This window comes from Boleophthalmus pectinirostris, unplaced genomic scaffold (genome assembly GCF_026225935.1).
Source record: "Boleophthalmus pectinirostris isolate CB_2022bp ecotype Guang Dong unplaced genomic scaffold, ASM2622593v1 HiC_scaffold_21, whole genome shotgun sequence".
In the NCBI taxonomy this organism is placed as follows: domain Eukaryota; kingdom Metazoa; phylum Chordata; class Actinopteri; order Gobiiformes; family Gobiidae; genus Boleophthalmus; species Boleophthalmus pectinirostris.
This window is the reverse complement of record NW_026571175.1, coordinates 26,120,483-26,145,905: the sequence shown is the minus strand read 5'-3', so window position 1 is coordinate 26,145,905 and position 25,423 is coordinate 26,120,483. Positions and strand designations below refer to the sequence as shown.

The 25,423-nt window shown below is 36.9% G+C and overlaps 1 protein-coding gene across 1 annotated transcript; it reads right to left on the bottom strand.

The window, feature by feature from the left end:
- Positions 1-362: 362 nt before the first annotated feature.
- grhl2b (grainyhead-like transcription factor 2b) lies at positions 363-24,998 on the bottom strand. The gene is made up of 16 exons (XM_020934405.2): positions 24,681-24,998; positions 21,657-21,840; positions 21,238-21,305; positions 19,672-20,077; positions 17,387-17,445; positions 16,490-16,646; positions 15,327-15,438; positions 10,781-10,875; positions 6,253-6,411; positions 5,481-5,538; positions 4,597-4,736; positions 4,487-4,524; positions 4,305-4,396; positions 2,947-3,032; positions 2,796-2,860; positions 363-1,074 (listed from the first exon to the last, which is right to left on the bottom strand). Exons 1-16 carry the CDS (start codon positions 24,698-24,700, stop codon positions 960-962), a joined length of 1,854 nt encoding a protein of 617 aa, XP_020790064.2. The 5' UTR covers positions 24,701-24,998; the 3' UTR covers positions 363-959.
- Between the last annotated feature and the right edge of the window lie 425 nt (positions 24,999-25,423).

Sequence of the window (25,423 nt, the reverse complement as noted above, 5' to 3'; positions counted from 1 at the left end):
CTACATTCAGGGGCCAAGTACACAATAATTCAGTACGGCGCAAATACAAGCATAGACAGTAAAAAAAAAAGTCCTCCACAGGTGTGTTTCTTCTCCCATTAAGTTGTAATGACGCAATAGGTCTACTGTCGCCAAATGTTTGGGGGTGGAATTGCATCAGTGATCATTGAAGTCTGGTTGTTCTTTTCGACAGTAGATTGACAGAACAGGGGCACTTCAGGGGTCAATCAGATTAGAGGTCGTCCCCTAGAACCGCTCCTGCTAATATATAGTCTAATCTAATACAAAAATTATATATATTATTTAAAGGAGGACATTCCACTCTATAATAATGTAAAAACCGTTTTCATTGTATCAGGACTTTTAATTCATTTTACACATCTATACAAGAGGCCTACATGATGAACAAGTGCCATAATTTCTGTTTTGAATTGGTCCACTCCACAGTACAGTTGTAGGCACTTAAAATGTTTATGCATAATTACAATTACAATATGAGTACTTTTTACTTGTGACAATGAAAACGTGCCACTGAAATGTTAAGACAAAGTATGTGAAATCTTTAGGATAAAATGTTAAAATAATCTTACATTAATAATAATAAATAATAACTACGGACAAAAATAAGAGTTTGCATGCAAAAGGAGCTGCTATGTTAAGGACCATCTAGTTCGAGCTACTCCTGAAGTACATTTGGCAAAAACTGTACAAAAAGACAATTATTTATACAATTGAAATGCTTTGGCGTATTACATAAACAACATATTTTTGGTCTGAAATGTTTGTCTTCTAAAATGTGCTTCATAGTGTAACAGATGAGAGGAATGAGGTGTGTGGTCCAATACAGTAGTTCGCCGCTATAGAACTGTCCCTTAGCATTGTCAGCTCATGAGCCAATAGCAGCCTCAAAAACAGATCGTTCAATTCACATTTTTGCCCCGACGCAGAGACCCGGTCCGTCAAATTTCCTGGAGCGTGATTTTGAAGTCATTCGCACAGCTTTCGATGTTGAGGATAAAGGTGTCTTCATTTGAGTAATGCTCCACGATGTTGTCATCCATGTTGACCAAGATCCTGTGATATCAGGGAATATTAGTAAAATGCTTTGTTTGTACAGATTGAAACTTTTACTAACCAAGCAAAACTTAAAAGACCCATGTGATAGAAATTTAGATTGTGGAAAGATTTCTCTCATTCTGTCTTTGTGTAAATGAATGTGATTTCTACCTGAGACCAGACCCCCACAGGAAAATACTGATTATGATTGATTACATTAAAATAGTGATTACTTATTCTTTTAGAAACACATTTGGTCTTGTAACTAAAACTCATTTGGCTTGTTAGAAAGACCCTTCAATGTAAATGCTTCTGTTCCCTTTTGCTTGCTAATAATGTTAGGAAGTGACAAATACAAGTGAATATGGATGCAAATCAGATCAAGCACATCTGGCCACACCTCAGTAGGAGTCGTCACCTTCTCACTTTGAAATGTATGTCTTCTGGTCATTTTAGGCTATATAAACTTGGTGCTTTGTAACATTGGGAGATACGGTGGGAGATGTAGTAGGAACATACTGCTGGTGGGGAGTGGCTTTGGCCAGAACAGGCTTAGGCCCTGTCCATATCTGCTGTAACAAGAATAAACCTTGGTCTATATTACAAAAACTCATCGGGCTTCACAAATGGCATCATTATTTATCTTCGAGAGATATATAATTTTTGCCACAACAGCCCATATTACGCTATTTTCTTATTTCTTGTTATAATGTTGTTTCCTCATCACAAACAGACCTGGAGTAGTCTTAAACAGAAAGTTGCTCTTACTGGAAAATGTAAAAATGGGCAAGGTACAAACCCGAGGCACTCCAACTGAATATATTTAAAGTCTTTTATTGGATGAAGGGACGGCAGCATGTTTTGACCAGCAAGATGGTCTTTCTCAGGGCAAAATGGTCTTTTACATTGGTCATTTACATTATCCAGTAATGGCAACTTTCTTTTTAAGATTACTACTTTAACCCTTGTAGAGCACCTGTACTATTTTTAACTCTTTTATGATCCAGTGAAGCGCTCTACCTCTTTTCTTCATCTGACAGACCTGGAATTGTGTTTTGTTTCATTCACATATGTTTAACACACAAACCTTGCATATTTAGGCTTTTTTTAAAAAAAACATCTGTACACCTTCACTTGAATCATTTGGATAATTTCAACCCCCTGAAATTGCCAGTCTCTTCTGAATAAAAAGTAAAAGATAGCGCTTCATTTCGAAAACTACTGTTTCATGAAATCGCGGAGCATTTTGAGCTCTGGAGATGTAGACAGACAAATAATAAAGTGTTACTCAAACATCTGTGAATAAAACACAGCTCCAGGTCTGTTTTTGGTTAGTTGAAAAGATAACAGGCTCTATTCATGCTTACATCAAAAACCAGGAAGAAGTTTGGAAACAATGACAACTTCCGGCGGGGTCTGTGGTAGTATGTCTGACAAAATGTAGGAAATATTAGAAATTATCCCAGTTTTCTTCATCTGCGTGTCATTGTAGCATTCCGTTATGTTTGGCTCATCAACAATTATAACCATACTTCAGGTTTCATCATGGATGATATATGGATTTACCTAAATTTACCTAAATTGCCTTAATACCTGCAGCATTTTTGATTAGTAAATGCTAAGTATTCAAATATAATTTTATTGCAGCTGTACAAAAAACAGTTCAAGTGACATAATATAAGCCACAGTTTTGTTCCGTAGACTTTTATGAGTGTATCTGTACATTTGTCTACACTTACCCTTTCTTGCTCTTCTTGTAGACTTTCACTATCCGCTCTGTTGGCACGCCGTACTTTTCTGATATCTAAGAAAAGACATTAAAGCAGTTTTGTATCGAATGCCCACATACGCGTACGTCACTGCAGTTCAGTTATAAAAGCCATGACTCACCGCGTCCATTAGGCCTCTCAGAGTTGGAGCCTTGAGCATCAGCGCGTCAAAAACCTCGTCAGCCTCCTTCCTCACGTACAACAACACTGGAGATAAGTGAAAGAAGGGCAAGACTTTACGTAATAGAAAATAAAACTATTGAATAATCAACACTGTCAGAGAAAGTGCCAGAAGACAATGAAGAAAGTGGTATGAAAGTGGTGAATTATGTCACTTTTCTTTGTCTGTTTTGCTCCGTCTGGAATGTTCAAGTACAGCAGTATCCTAATATAATATCTATTTAGCATTAATGACTTAAAATGTGTTTCATTGGTCAAAAATACATTGATCCATACATACATATATAACACATACAATAAAAAGTGAACGAATTCAACTTTCCACAACTTTTCTGCTTGTCTCCATGAAAATAGATTAGTTTAATGCCACGCTGTGGAATATTCCAGACAAAAACTCCAGATAATTAGTTTGAGTTTGTGCCAAGAGAGAAAAAAATAATCATAAATACAGTACCGATCAAAAGTTTTAGATAGAACACCACACTTCATTCAGTTTTTTATTGTTTAGAACGTATTCTAAACTTTTGATTCATGAAAGTGTCGCCCTTTGGCAGATATAACAGCTGAACACACTCGAGGCTCGTTCTTTTTACAACAGAAATCAAATATTCTTCAGAAAGTTCTTCCCAAGTCTGTTGCAGAAGTTCCCATAAATGTGTGGCACTTGTAGGTTGCTTGGTTTTCACTCTTCTGTCCAGTTCATCCCAAAACCAGCTCGATGGGGTTTAAGTCTGGAGACTGTGCTGGACACTTTTCAAGTTCTTCATCTTGTTCTTTTTTCCTGAGGTAGTTTTGGCAGAGCTTGGACTTGTGTTTTGTTATCTTTTATCTTTTGTTTAACCTCTGCCTGCTCAGTATTTACCTTTGTACCATTTCAAGCTCTTCATTGGACCTGCCCGACTTGAATTACAATAAATAACTGGAAAAATGAGGGTGTTCTAAAACTTTTGACCAGTAGAGTATCTAACTTACACAATAAAAAGTGAGCGAGTTCAACTTTCCACAGACCTGAATATTGATGCCTCCTGCTTGTCTCCATAAAAACAGATAAGTTTAATGACATGCTGTGGAATATTCCAGACAAAAAGCATCTTCATGGAGATATGAAGGTGGAGGACTTGTTGTACCGATAATGGACTATTATACATTACAATAATTTTACCATGTAATGTTTCAACAACTGATTCATTTGATTTGTCTTTATTTCGAGTTTGTGTCAAGAGAATAAAATTATCATAAATACATACATTTCTCAAAAATGAATTAATGAAATGTTTTAAACAGATTAGTGCACTGTACCTTTCTTGTGTGTGTCCTCTTTCATTTGCTTGTGAGGTGATGGACACAGATCTTCCTCAGACGACCTGAACATCCTCTTCACCAAAACACTTCTGAAAAACAAATCATACATTTATCTAAACTCATTTCTAAAACTGACAACACTGACTCTTTGTCGGGGTGAATAGATCTGTACTGCTCACCCTTCTCTGTCGATCTCCTCTGTGTTGAAGGTAAACACCTGCAAGACAATGAGAAAATGTTGAGAAACCAAATATTATTAAACCGCTAACCATATTATACAGTGATGTACCTGTCCAGCCCTCTGCAAGTTTCCAAAGTGAACGTCGGGGATGAACAGAACCGGCTGAGCTTCGAGATCAGTCATTGTTTTGAAATAAGTGTTGTCAGACTTTTTTGGAACAGTTATTACACCTACGCCTCCATCCTTCCCTGAAATAAAGAGAAATAAAACAATTTATTAAAAAAAACAGTATATTAATAAAACGCTTTGTTTTGTTTAAAAGATATAACTCCTACAAATCGACTGTTGAATATGGTTTATGATTTTAAAAACAATATACATAGTCTAATAGTATTTTTTACTACTTTATTTCTTTTATATTTTATTTTATTTTTACTTGTACAAATAGATTTATATAACTATACCTTAGTTCAGTGTTTCCCAGACTTTTTTTCTGGGGACCATATCTTAAAAGTCACAAACCTTCGTGACCCAAGTCAATAGACATTATTGGTAAATCAGAAAATAAAGATGGATTTGATCATTACTGAACATTAATAAGGATGTTTTATTGCTGACTGAGTGATCGTGTCTCTCTGAACAATTAGCATTACTCAAGTTTTAAACAATGAAAAACAGCAATAAAAAGGATCCATAAGTCGTCATTTACATTAAATGTAGTCAATTTCTTTTTTTCTTTTTTTTTTTAACATTCAACTGAATTAGCAATATTGGAACAAAATAGTCAATAAAATAATTACAAAAAAACACTATTTTATACTATTTTTGCTACTTATTTAGAATGTATTGATACCATTTATATTTTCTATTTTGTTATTATATTGTGATGTGTGAACTACTGTGTCCGAGTAATTTCCCTTGTGGATCTATGTCTTAGTCTTAGAAAACCTTAAAAGTATTACCTCAAATCTTCAATTTAAAAAGTGACAAACCTTTGGACTTCTTGCGAAACAGTTTCCTCTCTTCATCTCTTATTTTTCTTTCTGCTCCCTGAAAAACAAAATGCAAAACCGTAATGAGCTGTGACAGTCATTTCCTTGTCCAGGTGAGCGGCTGTTTGCAGGTGAGGCCACAAGAGGGAGGCCTTACCTGCCTTTAACTCTGTGCACCTCCACCTAGCGGCCACAGACACTCATTACACCCCACATACACAAGATAAAGGAGAAATGTGGTGTAATTTTATACTTTATTAATGCAAAATTACTGGAAAAAACAGGGTAAAGCAATGAATCACATTTGAATTGTGAGCAATATTTAGAAAACAAATTGTGAATTCTATGCAACAGTCTTTTTAATCAAGAGGTCAAAAGTGAATCCTCTGTCAGTAAAAATGATCAATTTTGGACATCCTCTACGTTAAATGGCTTGAACTTTATACTGTTTATGTTCATTAAATCGATACTGAAAGCCATTTTGGAAAAGAATAAATAAATCAAAATGAATCAAAATCAAGACTGATCAATATAACAAAAATTATTTTTTACCTTTTTTCTGAAGTTGTTTTAAATGTGCTATAAATAAACTTGAATTGAAAATGTAGTAAAAAGCTTAAAATAATGTACTTTTCTTATACCAATAATTCAGTTCTTTCATACAACTGTGCCACTTGTAATTAAAATGTTCCAACCCAGAACCATTGCATGCTGAGAGGTTGCGTAATGTGGCTGTGGCGATGTTCATATTTAGATTAATTACATATTGTACCTTGTCACAGAAGACTTTGATCTGCAGGTACGCTCGGTGCAGGGGTTTGTTGCTGCGGTTGTTGTAACTGTAAGTATCGATCTGGATCATGAGAGGAAGACCCTTCACTCCTTTTTGAGATGAGAAGTCAGTGCTCAGGCAATTCACAGTGATGAAAATCTGAAATGACAAATGCAAAAGCTTAAAGGGGGGCTGCTTAACTTTTCTCATGCTTGTTTCCATGGAGATTTATTTATTTATTTATTCTTCCAGGGGTCAAAGTGAGCATCGAATTTACAATAAAACGTTACAATATAATATAAAAATTCACACATAACGCAAAATCTGCAATGACAAATTCAAAAACTTAAAGGCAGGCTACTTAACTTTTCTTGTGCTTGTTTCCATGGAGATTTATTTATTTATTCAATGACTCCCCATTAGTCATTACAGAGATAAAAACTATTTTCCCTGAGGTCAAAGTGAGCACCTAATTTACAATAAAAGGTTACATAATAATAATTATAAAAGTTCCTTTTAGAGGTGGGCTGCTTAACTTTTCTTATGCTTGTTTCCATGGAGATTTATTTATTTATTTATTGGATACCCTTTAGTCTTTACAGAGATACAAAACTATTCTTCTTGGGGTCAAAGTGAGCATCTAATTTACAATAAAATGTTACAATATAGTAACAATAAAGTTCACACATAACGCAAAATCTGCAATGACAAATTCAAAAACTTAAAGGCGGACTGCTTAACTTTTCTCCTGTTTGTTTCCATGGAGAGTTATTTATTTACTGGATCCCCATTAGTCATTACAGAGATTAAAAATATAAAAAATTCTTCTTGGGGTCAAAATGAGCATCTAATTAAAATTAAATATTACAATATAATAACTATAAAAGTTCACACATAATGCAAAATCTGAAATGACAAATTAAAAAACTTAAAGGCAGGCTGCTTAACTTTTCTCCTGCTTGTTTCCATGGAGATTTATTTATTTATTCAATGACTCCCCATTAGTCTTTACAGAGGTAAAAACTATTTTCCCTGAGGTCAAAGTGAGCACCTAATTTACAATAAAACATTACATAACAATAATGATTATAAAAGTTCACACGTAACGCAAAATCTGAAATGACAAATTCAAAAACTTTTAGAGGTGGGCTGCTTAATTTTTTCTTGTGTTTGTTTCCATGGAGATTTATTTATTTACTGGATCCCCTTTAGTCTTTACAGAGATAAAAACTATTCTTCCAGGGGTCAAAATGAGCATCTAATTTACCTTACATTACAATAACTATAAAAGTTCATACAAAACGTAAAATCTGCAATGGCGAATTCAAAAACTTAAAGGCAGGCTGCTTAACATTTCTAGTGCTTGTTTCCATGGAGATTTATTTATTTATTTATTTATTGGATATCCATTAGTCTTTACAGAGAAAAAAAATATTCTTGTATGAGTGAGCATCTTAATCATAATAATTAGTTATAATATATCCAATAAATTCCAAGGAATAAATATCGACCAAACATAATCATGTACAACGAATAAATCCGAATAGATCCAAGATGTAAGTGCCCTGTAGTGTTCCACAATTAAGCATTTGATGTATCTGTGTAGCTTTCATTTCATTAGTGGTGTTGTATTAGGAGTATATATTATGTTATAGAGTTTTATTTCTCAAAAGTGCACTTGCTTGACACTTGCTTGTCTCCATGGAGATTGATAAACAATAACATATCCACGGAGACAAACGGCCATAACCTCCACCAGAAAAGTTGCAGATTTCCATTTGAATAAACAATATGAATTAAGTAGGTAATGCCAAAATCAATACAAGAATACAAGAAGAACACAGTCGTAGTATCTAGTATCTAATTTGACCATTTGCTTCTGATGTTGTTATTTAAGACAGATGCCCCTTTCATTCTAAACTCAAGCCACATCCAGACAACATAACGTCTCGATGGAGAACAATAGAAGATGTTTTAAAACCAAACTCTTGCATTAAAACTTGATAAATACCACCACAGACATAGGACAAATAAAGGAAGAATGCAGGGCTATAAAGAGTCTGTATTGACTGTGAAAAGTGTGCTTGGATTTCCTCCAGCAGAGTCTCGAGGCCACTGATACAATGCATCCGCCACACAAACACACACAAACACACACACAAACACACTTAGACTTACACAAGCTTTATTGATCCACAAGGGAAATTATTTGGACACAGTAGCTAAGAGAAATGGTATAATAAATTCTGAGTAAGTAGCAGAGATAACGACAGACTGATGTCAAATAAGGCATAATTGCAAGAGATTGATGTCAAATTAGTCGTAAACAACAAACAGACACACAAACGCACACACAAATGCACATAAATACACAAACGCACACAGTCACTCACATTCACACTGAAATGAGGGCAAAACAAACAGGAGCAGAAGGGTGTGGTGGACTGGGATGGGCTCAGGTCGGCCCTCGGGGGGAGTTCAGCCACAGGAGCGGTCACAAAAGAGTCAGTTTGAAAAGCACACAAGACCATTGACTTCATGATGTTTAAAATCACATGTGGTAATCAGGTACATTCACTTCGGTAACTTTATGGATATATGATACTTCAAAGCAGTTTATCACAACTTCACCTTGTCTCGCCGCTTTGTCTTGTCTCCATGGAGATAGCAAGTTTAATGCTCTATATTTTAGCATTTTTAATGTTTAATTTTAATACTCCTTGTTTGTATTTGCATATAATTTACACTGATTGTCTAAAAGTAGCTGTTTTTGTCCTAGCAGTCCCCACAATGCTCTAATCATTTCCCCAGTTTGGTATTTAGCTATCCAATGCTTCACTATAACTTAATAAATTCATGTAAATAAAATGTATTATAATGTAGTGTTGCTGCCTGAAAAATGAGCTTCCTTTTCGAATAATAAAGTATGATTTATCTATCTTTCTATCTATCTTTTTACTTTAGTCTGAATAATACTGTTTCATTCTGGTATCTTCTTCAACATGAGTAATTTGATGTCATTCAGAAGCGCCGTTATAATAGAATTGTGTCATAATTTGTCAGCTTCAGTTCAAAGCTCCTCAAGCCTTTTTCTCACGCCTTGGCTCTGCACACTGAGTAACAGGTGCTTGCATCATGATCTCCCAAAACCAGTTCGTTTCACAGGCGTTTATTTGGCAACAACTGAATCAGCGAGAAAACCTGTCGTGCTGCTTTTGAACATGGACTACACGCCTTTATGTAAGCGCAAACACAGCAGACCGGTTTAGGGAAAAGTACAGCCACTACAGAAATGAAGCTGTCAGGAGACTTAGGCTAATATAGACCTGAAAACTGGGACATGCACTACACTGAATCAAATGAAACTGAAAACGCAACACCAGAGTTCCTGAAGAGGTGTAAACACAAGAAACAGCAACTTAAAAGTGAAAAAATGCAAATGCCAAAACGTTATTTATCTAAGTGTGCTCTGCATTTTTTCACTTTTAAAGCATTTTACAAAGGTTACAGTGAGGGGTAAAATGATAAATGATGTTAAACAAGAGTCCTTCAGAACTATTTGCTATTATTATAAAGGGCATGTTTGACCAAGGTGGAAATGATTCATTTTGATGTGGGTCCATTCAGTTTAAATCCTGGATTGTTTCAAGGAATTTTGAGTGTATTTTGTCATAATACACTGATAATACTGAATACAATAACAATAAATCAGCATTCCATTATAAGAAAGAAGAATCCGTAAGACCTTGAGTCCACGTTTGGGCATCCTAAGCTACTACACTATTTTGCAGGCCCGTCGACAGAAATTTGGGGGCCAGTGGCAAGAAGCTTCACATGGGCCCCCTCTAATATGAATTAATAGGAAGAGGGTTCAAATCTGGGCCCCTAAGCCCCTGAGGGCTGGGACAACAGACCCCTTTGTCCTTCCCTGTACACTACCCTGCCTTAAAGATATCAGGGTACATTTATTTTTAAAATGTGATTTTGGTTTGGTGAATAAATGCTGAGCACATAATAAGTACAGTAGAAACTCAAGGTCAACCAGTGGCATAGCGCGCTGCATCTACCCTGGGTCCTGCAGGCCTTTGGGGCAGCACAGGACACATTTTGAAAGCTCATTGCAGGCCTGTGTGGGAGTGGGCGGGTGAGATGATAAACTGCAGTCCCACAAACAAATATAAGTGTAAAGTAAAATATACAAATGATCCATGTTTGCCTATCATACATAATGTGTGCTGGATATTTTATTTGGCATTAATAAAAACATTTTAAGCAGCCTAAACTTGCGGACGTGGTCTAATCTCGCCCACATTTCAGACAATTCCTTTCCGCTCCTCTGTGTTTGACAGAGCTTAAGAAAGCGAACGACCCCATCTTGCGGGATTTGCAGGTGGGAGCAGGACAAAATAATGCAGATCTGGGCGGGAGCAGGAATGAAAATTACAATTCTTTGCATGTACAGGTGGAACCTGGACTGAAAATTCTGTCCAGCGCAGCCATCTACTGTGGGGTACATTTCAGCCCTTACCTTAGCCTCTTCATTGACGTCCCAGGTAAAGGAGATGGCGTTGTAAGCTATTTCTTCTATGTTCCCGATCGTATTGAAGCTCTCTTTGTAATCAGCTAAAAAAAGACCAACATTGTCAGCCAAAATAACTACAACACAAAAACACACCAAAACAAACCAAAAACTCAATATATATGCGCTATACACTCTGGTCAATAAATGACACAAGCTGGTAGCTATTGTTAGTACAGATAAGCAATCCAATGGCACACTTCTATTTTATAAGTCTTATCAGCTTGAGTAAATAGGCTTCCAGGCTTCAAAGACAGAGGGAGGAAGCACGCAGGGCTATTTGGGAAAAGAGGAGTCAGATGAGTGGTCTTGGACAAGTCCGGAGGGGCCAAATACACGGGACATAAAACTTAAAGTGCCTAAAGGGGCTGTAACATGTTGTGGACTGGGTCAAAACTGCTTTTAGTTCTTAAATGGGTTTTATCTGCCAATGATTTTTCAGTTTACTTCACACACGGCATAAAAGTAAATGACTGAACACTCTATAACAGGACTCGGCACAGTGGTGTACAGTAACAAAATATAAAAGTAAAAGTACAATAATAAAGTACAAATTTCTGTACTTTACTTAAATACATTTTACAGTGGATACTTTTTACTTTTATTTCACTACATTTGAGAGCAGGTATCTATACTTTCTACTCCACTACATTTAGATTTAAAAGTACTTTTCTTTATGGTTTGAGCCTTTTTTTTTAGCACATTTAATTTGAATTTCTGTCCCATTTTTGAGCAAAACAAAATACGAAACCAGAAGAACAGCTAGACAACACTAAATCGCTTTAAATCAACCAAATTTTTTATCAAAAGCACAAAATTTTATCCTTTAATTGGTCTAAAAATCTCTAGAAAATACTCTTTAATTTTTACTCTGTAAGTATGTTTTTAAACAGGTACTTTAATACTTTTACTTAAGTAGATTTTTTCATGTGATACAAGAGGTCATAAGGAGAAACAGTGTAAAGATGATATTGATGTTACATAAGGGTGAGTTGCTGTACAGTTGTATGGAGTATGGTATGAATGTCGTCCTGCAGTCCTGTATCTTTAGCTTTTTGTTGATTGCCTTGTTCTAGGTGCGGGCCTCATTGCACAACTGTCGTCTCATCCCACAGCAGGTGCACAAAGCAAGGTGCCATTCTTCTGTTTGCTCCCCCCTTCGGTTAAATCCCATTCTCTTTCTGTCCCATTCTGTGATGGGGCCTGGGGGCACACTACACCCCCCCACAGACACACCCACCTCCTCTGCCTTTCACATCAGCCCCTGCTCAGGTTACACAACGCATCCACACACACCCCCGACCCACAGTACAGAGACACACAGAGGGCCCAGGCTTGACATCTGACCTCAACAGCTGTCTGAAACCACAGCTCAACGTTTAATTAAAGGTGCACTGCGTAACTTTTATGGTGGAGGGTCCGCTACCTGCTTGTTTCCGTGAAGAAGTAATTTTTTTGCCTGGAATGTTCCATAGTAGTAGCCTGATTCATCATTCACTTTGTGGAAACCGTTTGACCTTGCAGCATTAAGATTCTTCACTCGATACTAGACAAGTACTTTTTTTTAATTTAACCAATCGCTGCTATTTAGTCGTGACGTATGTAATGCACTGCTAACTGGTATACTAAGCTTTTCCCAAATCCCGTAGGAAGAAGGGCAATAACGTCTTTCCCCTTGATGAAATTCACCAACCATTTTCTTTTTTCAGGCTTTAAATCCTCGATCTTGGGAATCGTTGCCAACACAGAATGTATGGCTCTTCGCTGATTGACTGGTGCCCGGTCTACAACTTCCAGGGTTCTTGCAAACCGTCTAGTGTATTCTGATTCCTGACCTGGTCGCTGGAGAAATGAAACTGAGCGCAGACACCATAGTAGGTCACCGAACATACAGGATCTCCCTTGTGTTTGTTCAATTACAGGAGTTTTAAAGCTCAAAATTACCTGTCTCCTTTATGATTACTAAGTTTATTATTTATTATTAAGTGTATTTCCATACTGCGGAAAGGCAAAACAGTAATATCTACATGGAGACAAGCAGAAATGTTACACAGTGCGCCTTTAAAAATTCAGTTAGTTTTACAATCCCTTAAAATAAGTGAGTTATACTGTATGTAAGTTGAATGCAAAACCTCCTCCCCATACAAAAGTTATAAACCTAAGTAATTTTATTCAATCTAAAGTGTTATATATGTATTCATGGGCGTTAGTCATGTTAAGGGCTTTACTGTATGTTTGAAAAGAATATTTTGTTTGCATTTTTCATCCTTTGAAACTCATGGATGCATATGAGCACATACTGAGATGCCACTCGTGTATGACTATGCACATAAAAATACTGTACAGTCCATTGCCCTTTGTAATCACTCTACTGAAATGTTGTTATTGAATGAATGATTACTTTGCTTCAACTTTTCCATCTGTACATCTTCCATGTGCATTGTGCTGGTTCCACTTCTGCAGCTGTTTATGTGTTATGGCGGATTTCAGAGCTTTTGGTTTGGGACATGTCAACATAGGAATTAAGAAGGGGATCTAAATTGGGCAACAATGTTGTTCAACAGACCTGGACCATCCAAGGTAACAGTGTGGCGAGCATTCCTCTCCCTGTCCTGACAAGCGAATGAAGGAGGAGTGTTTCTGTGAATGTCTAGTATCTAGCTCACAGTCTCCCACATACCTCTCAGTGTGTACTTGAGGAAGCAGGCCCCGGCTTGTTAGCGAAATCCGCCTACAAGCTTCTCACATACTCATTCAGCAAAGATGTGCAAATTCAGATCCATCATTTTCAGACAAAGGGCTGACTAGAGCCTCAAATACCTCCTCTGAAAATATTTGCTTTTATAAGTAGCTTTTAATGACAAAACTAGGATTAACAAGGACAAAACCTGGGTTAAATTCTGGCTTAAATAAGATTGAACCAGGACTTGGCTGGCAAAAATTATATGGTAAAATTAGTACTTTATGATTTAATGAGGTCTGTAGATCTTAGGTAAATCAATCTAGACTTGAACTAGTACTAATGCACAATTAAGCCAGAACTAGGCCTACACAAACAAATAAAATGAGTAAAAGCAGGACTATAATTTGTCTTAAACAATCCTACACCAGGTACAAGTCAAGACTAAATGCATAATAACTTAAGAAGACTAAACCAGACTAAAGGTAGGACTATATCAGGTCTAAACAGGCACCTTAATGACTTCTAGTTCAAAAAAATCAAAACATGATAAAAAATTCCCAGTTACACCTAAATCCAATGAACATGAGCAGAATGATTTGACAAATTGAACAAAAACACAGTGGTTTTGGGGTAATTTCGAGTCTTTAGGGCTATGTAGGGAGATTATAGGATTCAAGTTGAGACCTAGCAACGCCTAGATTACTGATTCATGTAGTAGTTGTGAGAAGGTGGGCAGCCCTCAGGCAAACACTGAGTGGGGGTGTGTAACCTCTTTGTTTGCTCAGCCTCTGCTTATTGGCTAAGGGCATTCCAGTATTGGTAATAGCACCAATACATCATTCTTTGTTTTGATTCACACATATGTTAAAGGGCTCATATTACACTATGTTCTGATCTATGTTATAATGTTGTTTCCTCATCACAAACAGATCTGGAGTTGTGTTTTGTTTCAGTCACACAGGCTTAACACACAAATCCTGAAGTATATCCACTGTGTTTTTAAACTTCATACACCTTCACTAGAATCAGTTGGATCATTTCAGCCCTGGAATTGACAATCTCTACTAAACAACAGGTAAAAGGAGCTGTTAACTTGAAAATTACTGCCTCATAACATCACAAAGTGGAAAAGAGCATTTTGAGCTTTGGAAATGTAGACATGTTAATAATTCAGGATTATTAAAACATGTGTGAATGAAACAAAACACAACTCCAGGTATGTTGATGAGGTAACATGGCTTAAACCTTAAAGAGTCAGTTTTGCATGATATACAGAACCTTCAAAAAGTACAGAAGACAAAAAGTTATTCAAGTAAAAGTAAAAGTATATCATGAAAAAAATCTACTTAAATAAAAGTATTAAAGTTATTTCACATGAGTGTTGTTTATTTGTTAAAATGTAATGATATTAATTTAAAAAATGCATATTTTGGTCAGTAGTTGCAATATGAATCAATTTCTTAATTTTTCTTATGAATTTTGTGTATTTATTTTTGTTTGCTGAAAGCTGAAGTTTGAACTCAAAACCTTTAGTCAGGATGTTACCAAAAACATTGTAAAAATAACCGTTAAAATCATATTAAAAGCCCTTTTTACTTTTCAGTTCTGTTCAAATATTTAGTGGAGTAGAAAGTACAGATACTTGCTCTCAGATGTAGTGAAGTAAAAGTATCCGTTTTAAAATGTAATTAGTTATCCTCCATCGCTGAGCACCAGTATATCATTATTACTTTTTTTTGGTTCATCCTTATATTAAAAATCTGATATTGTCATTCACTTGTAAACATGAGGACTGGTGAGTGAGTATCTTACCAATGTCAAGGACCCTTTGTTTGGCCGTGTGCTGCCTCGAGTGCCAGTATTTCCAGTATTTTAGCTGTTCATCTCGGTTTTTATCTTCACTGAAAACCACCATGATTACACTCTATGGGCAAAATCAGAAAAACATTATAATTTCTTATCATTTTATTATATATATGTGGACAATGTGCTGTTCTATATACAGTGAATGGCAATCGCAGCAAAGTATAAAATTCAACCTTGGCTTCCTTAACCATATGAAATCCTATAATGGTATGTATTATGTATGAGCTGGAGACATTTGTCACAGTGAGGGACAAGAGGACACTGGACAAACTGCTCTGCATCATGGACACCCACTGCACCAGACTACAGAGGGACAGATAATACTCCCTACAACTGTACAACAACTCACCCTTATGTAACAGATAACCCTATGTCCTGTCACTCATCATATCATTGCACTCTTTCTCTGAGACTTATTTCTATTATTTTATTTGTACATTTATTTGTGCTATTTATTCAGAATGTCTTATACCATTCATATAAGTCCTGTATATGGTTTTACTATACAGTAGGTATCTGGGGTCCCTTTTATAAGCAAAGAGAGCTTCTGGGGAGTTCCATTTTTATAAGATATCCATAGAATTATTAGCCTGATTCATCAGCCGGTTGCACTTCCTTGAAACCGTTTGACTTCGCAACCTTAGAACTTGTTCGTTCAATGGTAAATCACTGCGATTTGGTTGTGACGTATATAATGTGCCGCTAATGGGGCTAACTGGTATATTAAGCTTTTCCCAAATCTCATATGAAGAAGGGCAATAACATCTTTCCCCTTGATAAAATTCACCAAATATTCTCTTTATTGCAGATTTAAATCCTCGATCTTGGGAATTGTTGCCAACAGAGAATATATGGCTCTTCGCTGTTTGGCTGGTGCCTGACCTTGCACTTCTGGGGTTTTTGCAAACCGTCTAGTGTATTTTGATTCTTGACCTAGTCGCTGGGGAGAAATGAACTTGAGGGGAGGCATGAGGTGGCACCAGCCTGGCAATAGAATTATATGAACTATTCTAAACTTTTGCATATGTTTTGTAAAATAAACAAATAAATAAATAAAGTACATGCCATAACGAGAATCCAGTGTATAAAATATAATAAATCCAACTCACTCGAACTTTGCTGATGGGGTGGCGCAGTCGTTTGTTGGCACTGAGCTCATTCAGGGTCACGGCATAAAACTGTCCCTTGTTTAAATACGTCATGGGTCCCTCGCCCTGTTTCTGCCGGAGGGACCGAGAGGCGTCCAATGTGTACTGGAAACTGTCTCTGTACAAATATAACAGTTACATTAGAGTAAGCATGCTACCATTGTAAACTACTATAATGGATTTGTGCATTGTCCAAAGGTTAAAGGGCCCATATTACACTATTTTCTGATCAGTGTTATAATGTTGTTTTCTCATCACAAACCTGGAGTTGTGTTTTGTTTCATTCACACATGTTTAACACACAAACCCCTGAGTTCTTCTCTTAAACAGAAACACTCTGTTCCACCTTGTGATGTCAAGCGCTAATATAGAAAATGCTCCACTGTGTTTTTGACTCCATACACCTTCAGCAGAATCATTTGGATGATTTCAGCCCTGGAAATGCCAATCTCTTCTAAATTAGAGAGATAAACCGTAGCTGTTAACTTGAAAACTACCACAACATGACATCACAAGGTGGGACAGCGCATCTTGAGCTTTGGAGATGTAGACCAACTAATAATAAATGCTCACTCAAACATGTGTGAATGAACAAAACACAACTCCAGGTATGTTTTCGAGGAGGTAACAACATTCAAACATTGACACAAGAGTCAATTTTGCATAATATAGGACCTTTAAGACTAAACTAAAAACACTTTGATGCTTTTATTACCTTGCTGTCGTGATTGAAAGTTTGATTATATATTTTTGTTTTCCAATTGTTGTTATTGTGGCTAAATATGGATCTACTTCTGATAAAACAACTTAAATGCAGTGTATGAATGACTCCAAACTAGATGGTCTAACTGAACTTACACTCCTTCCTGGTGAAATAAGAAGTCATCTGTGGCCATAGAGGAAGGTAGGTGGTACTTCTGTCAAAATAGCACAAAAAACACACCAAAAGAGGAAACTATTAAGATTCATTTAACTTCAGAGGAACTGGGTAAACAATACCACAAAACAACACCTTTCTGACGGTTTAATATTAAAGCCTGAATAAATAAGTTCAAAGTCATAATGTCAATCTTAAAGGACTCGTAATAGCTCTACTCTCATTCATGTAAGCCACCTTTGGACTGGGGCTGAATAATATTTGAACATCTATCCGTCTTTATGTCCTATATAAAAACAGCCCCACCCTAAAGTGTACAGTTACCAATGGGCCGGGCTCTGAGTGCTACGGTGAGCTCACTTCACTCATGCATCATTCACTTGTTAAAAAAATATTTCCGAAAAGTAATATACTAGTTACGATTGTGTGTGTCAAACAATAAGAATGTTGGACTAACTTCGGTAAAGCCCAAACCATAATCCCAACCCTAATCTTAAAGTTGCACTATGTAACTAAGGTTAGTCACCTGGTGGTTTCTATGGATATTCCCCTGCTCTGCCTGGAATGTCCCACAGTATGACATTAAACAGTTCAATCTTACATTTATTCAATTACAGGTGCTTTTATAGCTCAAAAATACCAAGAAAAACTGTCTTTCTGACTGTGAGCGGGGACGCCTCTCCACAGATCCGACCTGTAACTTGGTTTGGTTTGGTGTCCATGAAGATAGAAAGGTTTAATTTCACACAAAGCAACAACATCTCCAAGAAGAAAAGCTGACTGAGAAGTAATAATGTCAAAAATGAGCCTTATTCCAACGCAAAATGGCTGTAGATTGTCAATACTGTGTTTTAGTGGTTCTACTATTTATTCTTAGGTCACGTTGTAATTGATAAAAATATTTGGTTGCTTTACGTCAGTGGGAGTTTCCAGTAACTCCCCACTCCCTTCTGTATTCCTTATTATTTGTATTGCACTGAATGACTCACATTTGATGAATTAAATGCCTATTACCACTGGAAATGAATAATTTTGATGCCCGACTTTGTGCACTAATAAACTGATAATAATTTGTTTTACAGATTGTACTCCATCTATGGCTTGCTGTGCCTTTTATACTTACTCTGCTTCTAATGACTGCAATAATTAGTAGCAATAAAACAGTTGGAGACTCCTGCTTTATGTTTTCAGTTCACATTACAAGGTTTTATTACCATCACTTCTACTACTACTACTCCTGCAAACACTGTAAGACATTTGGACAGATGAACACTTTATATAACTTGAAATAGTTTTCAGATTAAAGAATGTGATGATGGCCAAATCTATGGAAGATCATTTGTTCCATCAGATTTAGAATTTTAAATACAGCTGAATTTCTCACTTTGAATTTTTTAACTCTGAAAAAATGTTTATTCTGAATTTTATTTGCTGTAATTTTAAAGTGTTTAAAATTCTGTATTTCAATTATTTAATTATCTTCCATAAAAGGTCGGGATTTGCAAGTCGTGACTTGGACTCAAGTCAGACTTGAGTCACTATTTTTAGGACTTGAGACTTGACTTGATAAAATAGACAGACTTGAGGCCTGTGACTTGAGAAGACTCGAGAAGCACTTTTAAATCTGAATTCATTCTGATCTGACCATAATGATTCACACTAAGAGCTTGTCAAGACATTTAAAAAGGAAAAATTTACATTTCTACAACTCTTACAGACTCTATAAATACAGTAAATATACTATGACTTTTTTAAGTACAGTTTAAAATTCATATAAACTGCAAAAATCTAAGCTATATAATATTTGATACTTTGGTTTAAAGACTTGAAATGACTTGAAGCTCCAAGCAGACGACTTGGACTTGACTTGGACTTACAGTCCAGTGATTCGAGACTCGACTTGGACTTGCCTGTATTTGACTTGGGACTTGACTCGCGCTTGAGGTCAAAGACTTGAGACTTGCAAAATGATGACTTGGTCCCACCTCTCTCTTCCATACAAATCCCAGATGGGGGCAAAAGCCTGTTTTTCCTACTTACACTGTACTTTGCCATGAAATATCGGAAAGGTAAATTCCCAAATATTGCACCTGATCATTTCTATTATTGACAAAAGCCAAGACCGTGCTATATTACAACAAAAATCTACAGTTGAACAATACTGATTTTAGCTGCCCCCATCTGTATTAAATAATATTGTTCTTTATAACGCTGTGATGCCATCTGAAACCCAAATATTGTCTGTTTATATTTGTATTTCTTTTACCCCGTTCCGCTCCTCCTCGTACGGACTATCCGGTGGACTCTGCTGGTTGTCTTTCACGTAGGAGCTGTGACTGACTGCGGTGACTTCATAGGGGTTTGGTTCATAGATGACCCTGGCTGCCTCCTCCCCCTCGACCCGGTAGTGGTGCCCCGTGGGTGCCATGTACAGAGGTGTGAAGACCTCTGCTTTCACCACTGGGACGGGTGCAGGGGCTGGGTCTGTGGGTCCTGTAGCCCCCTGGGCACCTGCCTGGCCCGATGAAGATGAGCTGCTGAACTGGTCCCGTTTGGTGGCAGTTTCTTGGTGCTCCATATTGAGAGACAGATTCACCGGGACTGATTTCAGCACTTGGACTCGATTGTCAACAGTTTCGCCACAGTTGTTTTCACTGGAGTTTGATGGTAGCCTGAAAAATTACATTGTACTTCAGTATAAGAATGATTCCATTTATCCTCAATCGACTGTTTATAGGTTACAGACCAGCATTATTGACCAAAAGAGTTTATTAAGTATGAATATTTATTTATATTAAATGTGAGCTGTGTAACTTTTGTGGTGGAGGGTGTGTAAAATGCTTTTCTCTATGTAGATGTTGCTTTGTCTGAAATGTTTTACAGTATGGCTTTAAACCTTTCTATCTTCATGGAGACCAAACCAGACCAAGTTACAAGTCTATGGAGAGGCAACCACATTCACAGTCAGAATGCCTGTTTTTCTTGGTATTTTTGGGATATACAATAAAACCACATGTAATTGAAAACATGACAGGTAGAGCTGTTTAATGTCATACTGCGGAACATTCCAGGTAGAGCAATGATATATCCATAGAAACAACCAACCAAAAAGTTACATAGTGCAGCTTTAAAATGTGAAACAATTGATCTAAACTTTTATTTTGACATTTTCATTCCCATGTTACAAGAGCGAAGCACATACTTTTCATAGTTTTCCACTAGGTAACCTTCCTGATGCAATCTTCTATTTTGGTATAAATTATTCAAATAAAGTTGCATAATGTTGCTTTGAATTCAAATTATAATGTACTTTCTATAGCACTGGTTACATTTATCTAGCTTCTTTTTTCTTATCTCAGATAGAAAGAGCTAATAAAATCTCTCTATGTCCTACTATTTGCATATTAAGTGCAGTTTCTTAAATGTATATAACTCTTTATTGAGCCTTTGGGTTAATATTACATCTACACTACGGGGCTTATTTTTATAACCGTATAAAAAGAATCTGTGTGTAGCTGCAATATTTCATGTTGTTGTTTTTGAACATCATCCTAGGCACTCTTTCATGCACAGCGTTTGCCCACAAATGGCAGCCTCTTATCACTTCATCAGTCGTTCTTTATCACTGAATGGTTCTTGGAACCAATAGAGTGTTTTCATACCAAACTTGGGTTATTAACTCACTTGTGTCAATTGTCAAACACTGTATATTAGTAATCATTGAAGCATGAGTCCATCCATAGCTGCAGAATGAGCTCACACTAAATACATGTTTTACATTTTTACAACTGCCTCTGTCTGTACGCTCAACAAGCATCACAAACACACTGACCTCTTCTCCTGCTCCTCGGAGACTTCCACCACTTTGGCAACTGGCAGAATCCTCTTCTCTTTGGGCACCTAAAGACACAGAAATGGATGAAATTTACTTAAATATTTCTATGCCATGGGAAAACTACATACTACTTGGACTTTTTTATTTATTATTTGTTTTTCTTACAGTTTCCGTTTCAGCTGAACTTCACTAGACTACAATCACCATGACCCAGTATATAATTAAAAAGCTTAAGCACCAACATTTTGTGTAGGCTTATCTGAATAACAGTAATGTTTAAGATATTCTTTACTGTCCCCATGAAATATCTTCACCCCCACCAGACCCAAGAATCAAATCCAGGATCTTCTTGATATTTTCTAGGTTTAATGTGTAAGTAACTATCTTGAAGATCACCACCGCAGTTCAGGACAGACCTTGTAGTAGTCATAGAGCAGAGTGAGTGCATTGGCGCTGTCCTCGTCCCCGGTGATGGTCATCATGGCTTTGGTAGCAGCGGTCAGCGGGTTCTCCAGGTAGGAACGCCATGCCTCGTCTTCGCTGGTGTAACGCATGGCTTGAAACGAGCTCTCGTTGGGCACCACCACCACCAGGCGCTTACTGATAAAACACACAAAACAAAATCATATCAAGACAGATTTCGGCTTAGAGCAGTGGTCCCCCAACCTGAAGGTCAGAGGATTGATTCCAGTTCTGTTGATGTGTCCTTAGGCAAGACACTCCACCCCCCACATAAAGATTTTTTAACCATTGCCTTCCCCCATCATTAGTTTACTCACTGGTAGGGATGTAACAGTAACCGAAATATCGTGATATTGTATCGTCAGAAGTCTCACAATAATACCGGGGGGCTTCACAATATATCGAATTACACGTGTCTTTACTTAAATGAATAGTTATGGTGATTCTATTGCCTTTCTTTGTGATTTTAACATCTTTCTTATTCTGTAAAGCACTTTGAGTTACTTTGTTTACCTTTCCATGGTGCAGCAGTAGCTAAAAAACAGAGGGAAGTACATAGACCATGGTCCTTTGGTGTTATCAGTGCAGACTACCTGAAGAAGCAACTGTTATTAAGCACTTTTAAACGTTAATTCTTCATATTACTGCAATACCAACAGCTTTTCAAGGCTTTTCCAGGGCTTTCAAAAGGAAAAAGTAGCATATTCACAATTTTGTAAACCTCTACAAAATATCGCAATAAATATCAAACCGTGAGACACGTATCGTGAAAATATCGTATCGAGGGATTTTGATATTGTTACATCCGTACTCACTGGTATATTGATTCATGACTGTTTGTAATCCTGTATTGTCCTGCATTTGAGGTTTAAATGGTGAGAAAAATATGTTTTTACCACGTTTATTCATATTTTGAATTCACTTTTGTCCTGAGCCTAAGTCCTTGATTAGTCTTGGTTGAGTCTTGGTTTGAACCTGGTTTAATCCTCCTGGTTTAGATGGTCCAGTTTTGGCCTCTAGTACTGTGTAAATCTTAGTCTAGTCTTTAGTTTAGTAGTCTAGAGTGAATCTTGAAAACCAAACATTTCTGTGGTAGTACTTTGTGTGGAAATTTGGAGTCACTAATCTAGCTTAGTTCTCCCTGTAACTGCACCTCACATCTGTGTTTGCAGTAGATTTTGTTCCTGTACACACTTAAGTGAAGATCACAGACTTATCAGAGCCACAGTGTTGTCAAAACAGCACTTTGCAATCAGCCACTCACACAAGAAAACCTGTCAAAAGTTACACTGACAGTTGCTGTAATCTCACTCCTATCACTGAACACACTTAAAGACTGGCTTTACAAATACACCATATTTACTTTAGATTGAGGTATCTCTATGTAAATCAACTTGGCATCACCACAATAGAAATAGGAACTACAGCAATGACCATGACAAAGTAAAATAACAAGTTTATTCCCAAACTTTTATTCTGGGGACCCATATTTTAAAAGTCACAAACCTTCACGACCCAAGTCAATAGACGTTATTCGTAAATCACAAAATAAAGTTGGATTTGATCATTATTGAACATTAATGAGAATATTTTAATGTTGACTGGGTGATCGTGTGTCTCTGAACAATTAGTATTACTCAAGTTTTAAACAATGAAAAACAGTAATTGAACCAGCAAAAACAGGATCCATAAGTCACCTATTTTAGCCCATTTCTTTTTTCTTTTCAACATTCAATTGAACCAGCAATACTGGAACAAAATAGCCACTTGCTCTCTCATGTGTCGGAACTGTATACTGCAGATCTATATGCAGACAAGGCAACCCAAAAAAAAAAATCTCTTGCAACCCACTTGATGGCCGTGACCCAGTCTTTGAGAAACAATGTTCTAAAGGATGAAGGTAAAATATAAACATCATAGTTGCTGATCTGGTTGTGTTAGGTGAAAACAGGCCATGCCTTTGACATAGGAACAGAACACTGTGTTTATGCTGCAAAAGCCTAAAACAGTGTTCACTCTGAGCCATAATAGAGGCAGACACCTGCTGTTTCTACTATGATGCTCTTTGACGTGATTCAGTGACACAGTGCACGAGAGAATCTTCACATTAATAACATTGCACTTATATAGCAAGTATTGTTTTACTTAAGCCACTGACGCATACAACACTACATGTCATTTTTAAAAGCCTACATAGACTTACATCCACAACATCTTACAAAAGCACAGTCTTTTCATAATTTGGCTAATGCATCAACAAACAATGTGTTTGGCAGATTATTGTCTGGAATATGGCCCTATGTTGAGATCTTGATGCATAATTGATAGAAAATTGTTGTAAAATGTTGGGCCTGTTTTGAAATGTTACTGTAATCAAACTTATAAACAGGCCTATCAAGATAACTCCTCAACATTTTCAATGAGATATGAAACCAACTAAAAAGAGGTTGTAATTATCATTTAATCCAACATTTAAAAAGTAGTGTACATAGTTGGGCCAGTTAAATGTAACATAAAAAACTGGTTTACATATAATAATAAAGATTTCAAATAAGCTACATATCCGTAAAACTAATTTTAATGAAGCACACATTATAGAATGACTTTAAAAAGGTCATTGGGCTTGATCGTAGGTAAATCAGTTTTTTTTTAATAAGACTGTGAACATAAAAACAAACTCAAAGGATAATCCAGTCCTTGGCACTTGCTCCATCAGAAATCGCGATAGATTTCATATAAACTCCACGGCACACTCGTAAAAGCAAACAACTCTCAATGGGACACAACTCCAGTATGAAACAAGTTGACTGGGGTACAAAAAACGAATAATAATAAAATAAAAAATGAAGATGCATCCACTGCGGATATAACCTGTTCCTGGATTTCACCGCGGCTTTACGATCATCCTAAACTAAGGACAGGTCAAAAGTTTTTTTACGCGCTGAAATAGTCAGAGGAGCTCTGGCAGCAGCACTTACTTGTCTGTCTCCTGTGACATATTTCGCTTCCTCCGCGGTTCTTCCTTGTGAAACTGGACTTTCAAGTCGGAGCAGCTCCGAGCGGCAGCAGAGAGAAGTTGGGCTACAGGTAAGGCGACTTTTCTCGCCTGTTTTCTGCCTGCCCCTCGGTGCGCGAGTGCCTCTCCTCCACTCCACCTTACAGGTAAAGCCTCTTTCTGGGCCTTTTGTCCCGAGCAGCCAATAAACTCCGCGTGTCTGTCCTCTACCTGCCCAGATCACCTTGTCTAGTTCACAACACACATATCTCGTTGCAGGGCATTGTTTTGTTCATGCTAAGTAGCTTTTCGGCGATATTGAGTAGAAATTCTTTTAGTGTAAAATAATAGCGGAGGTAGGCGAGCGCTGATTGGCTGAGGTGACTGAATGTGAGCTGTGATTGGTTGATCCCAGACCCAGAGGCCCACCTCACCTGTAAACATGCGGTACAGCAGCTTCCTGCTATAGGCTAATAAAGAAGCATCTGTATGTGTGTCCTGGTTTGTGGATAAACAGGCTACATAAATACATATATAGACATTCCAATGCTAATAAATAACTGCATGAATGTTTATTTTAAGTAATAATATACATTTGTAGAAGTTGAGGACTAAGTATCTTATTTCATATCCTATACAGCCTAATTCTGCCTGAGACAAATGTAAGCCGAGTTTTCTGCCACATTTTCTATTTAGGACCTACTTTGTACAACCCTTTATAGTAGC

Coding starts and splice junctions, on each gene's coding strand:
- grhl2b (XM_020934405.2), bottom strand. CDS start 24,700: ATGTCACAGGAGACAGACAA. Junction 10,876..15,326: donor ACAAAGGGTCCTTGACATTG/GTAAGATACTCA, acceptor GTCTTTTTTTAG/CTGATTACAAAGAGAGCTTC. Junction 4,737..5,480: donor GTTTCGCAAGAAGTCCAAAG/GTTTGTCACTTT, acceptor TCTTTATTTCAG/GGAAGGATGGAGGCGTAGGT.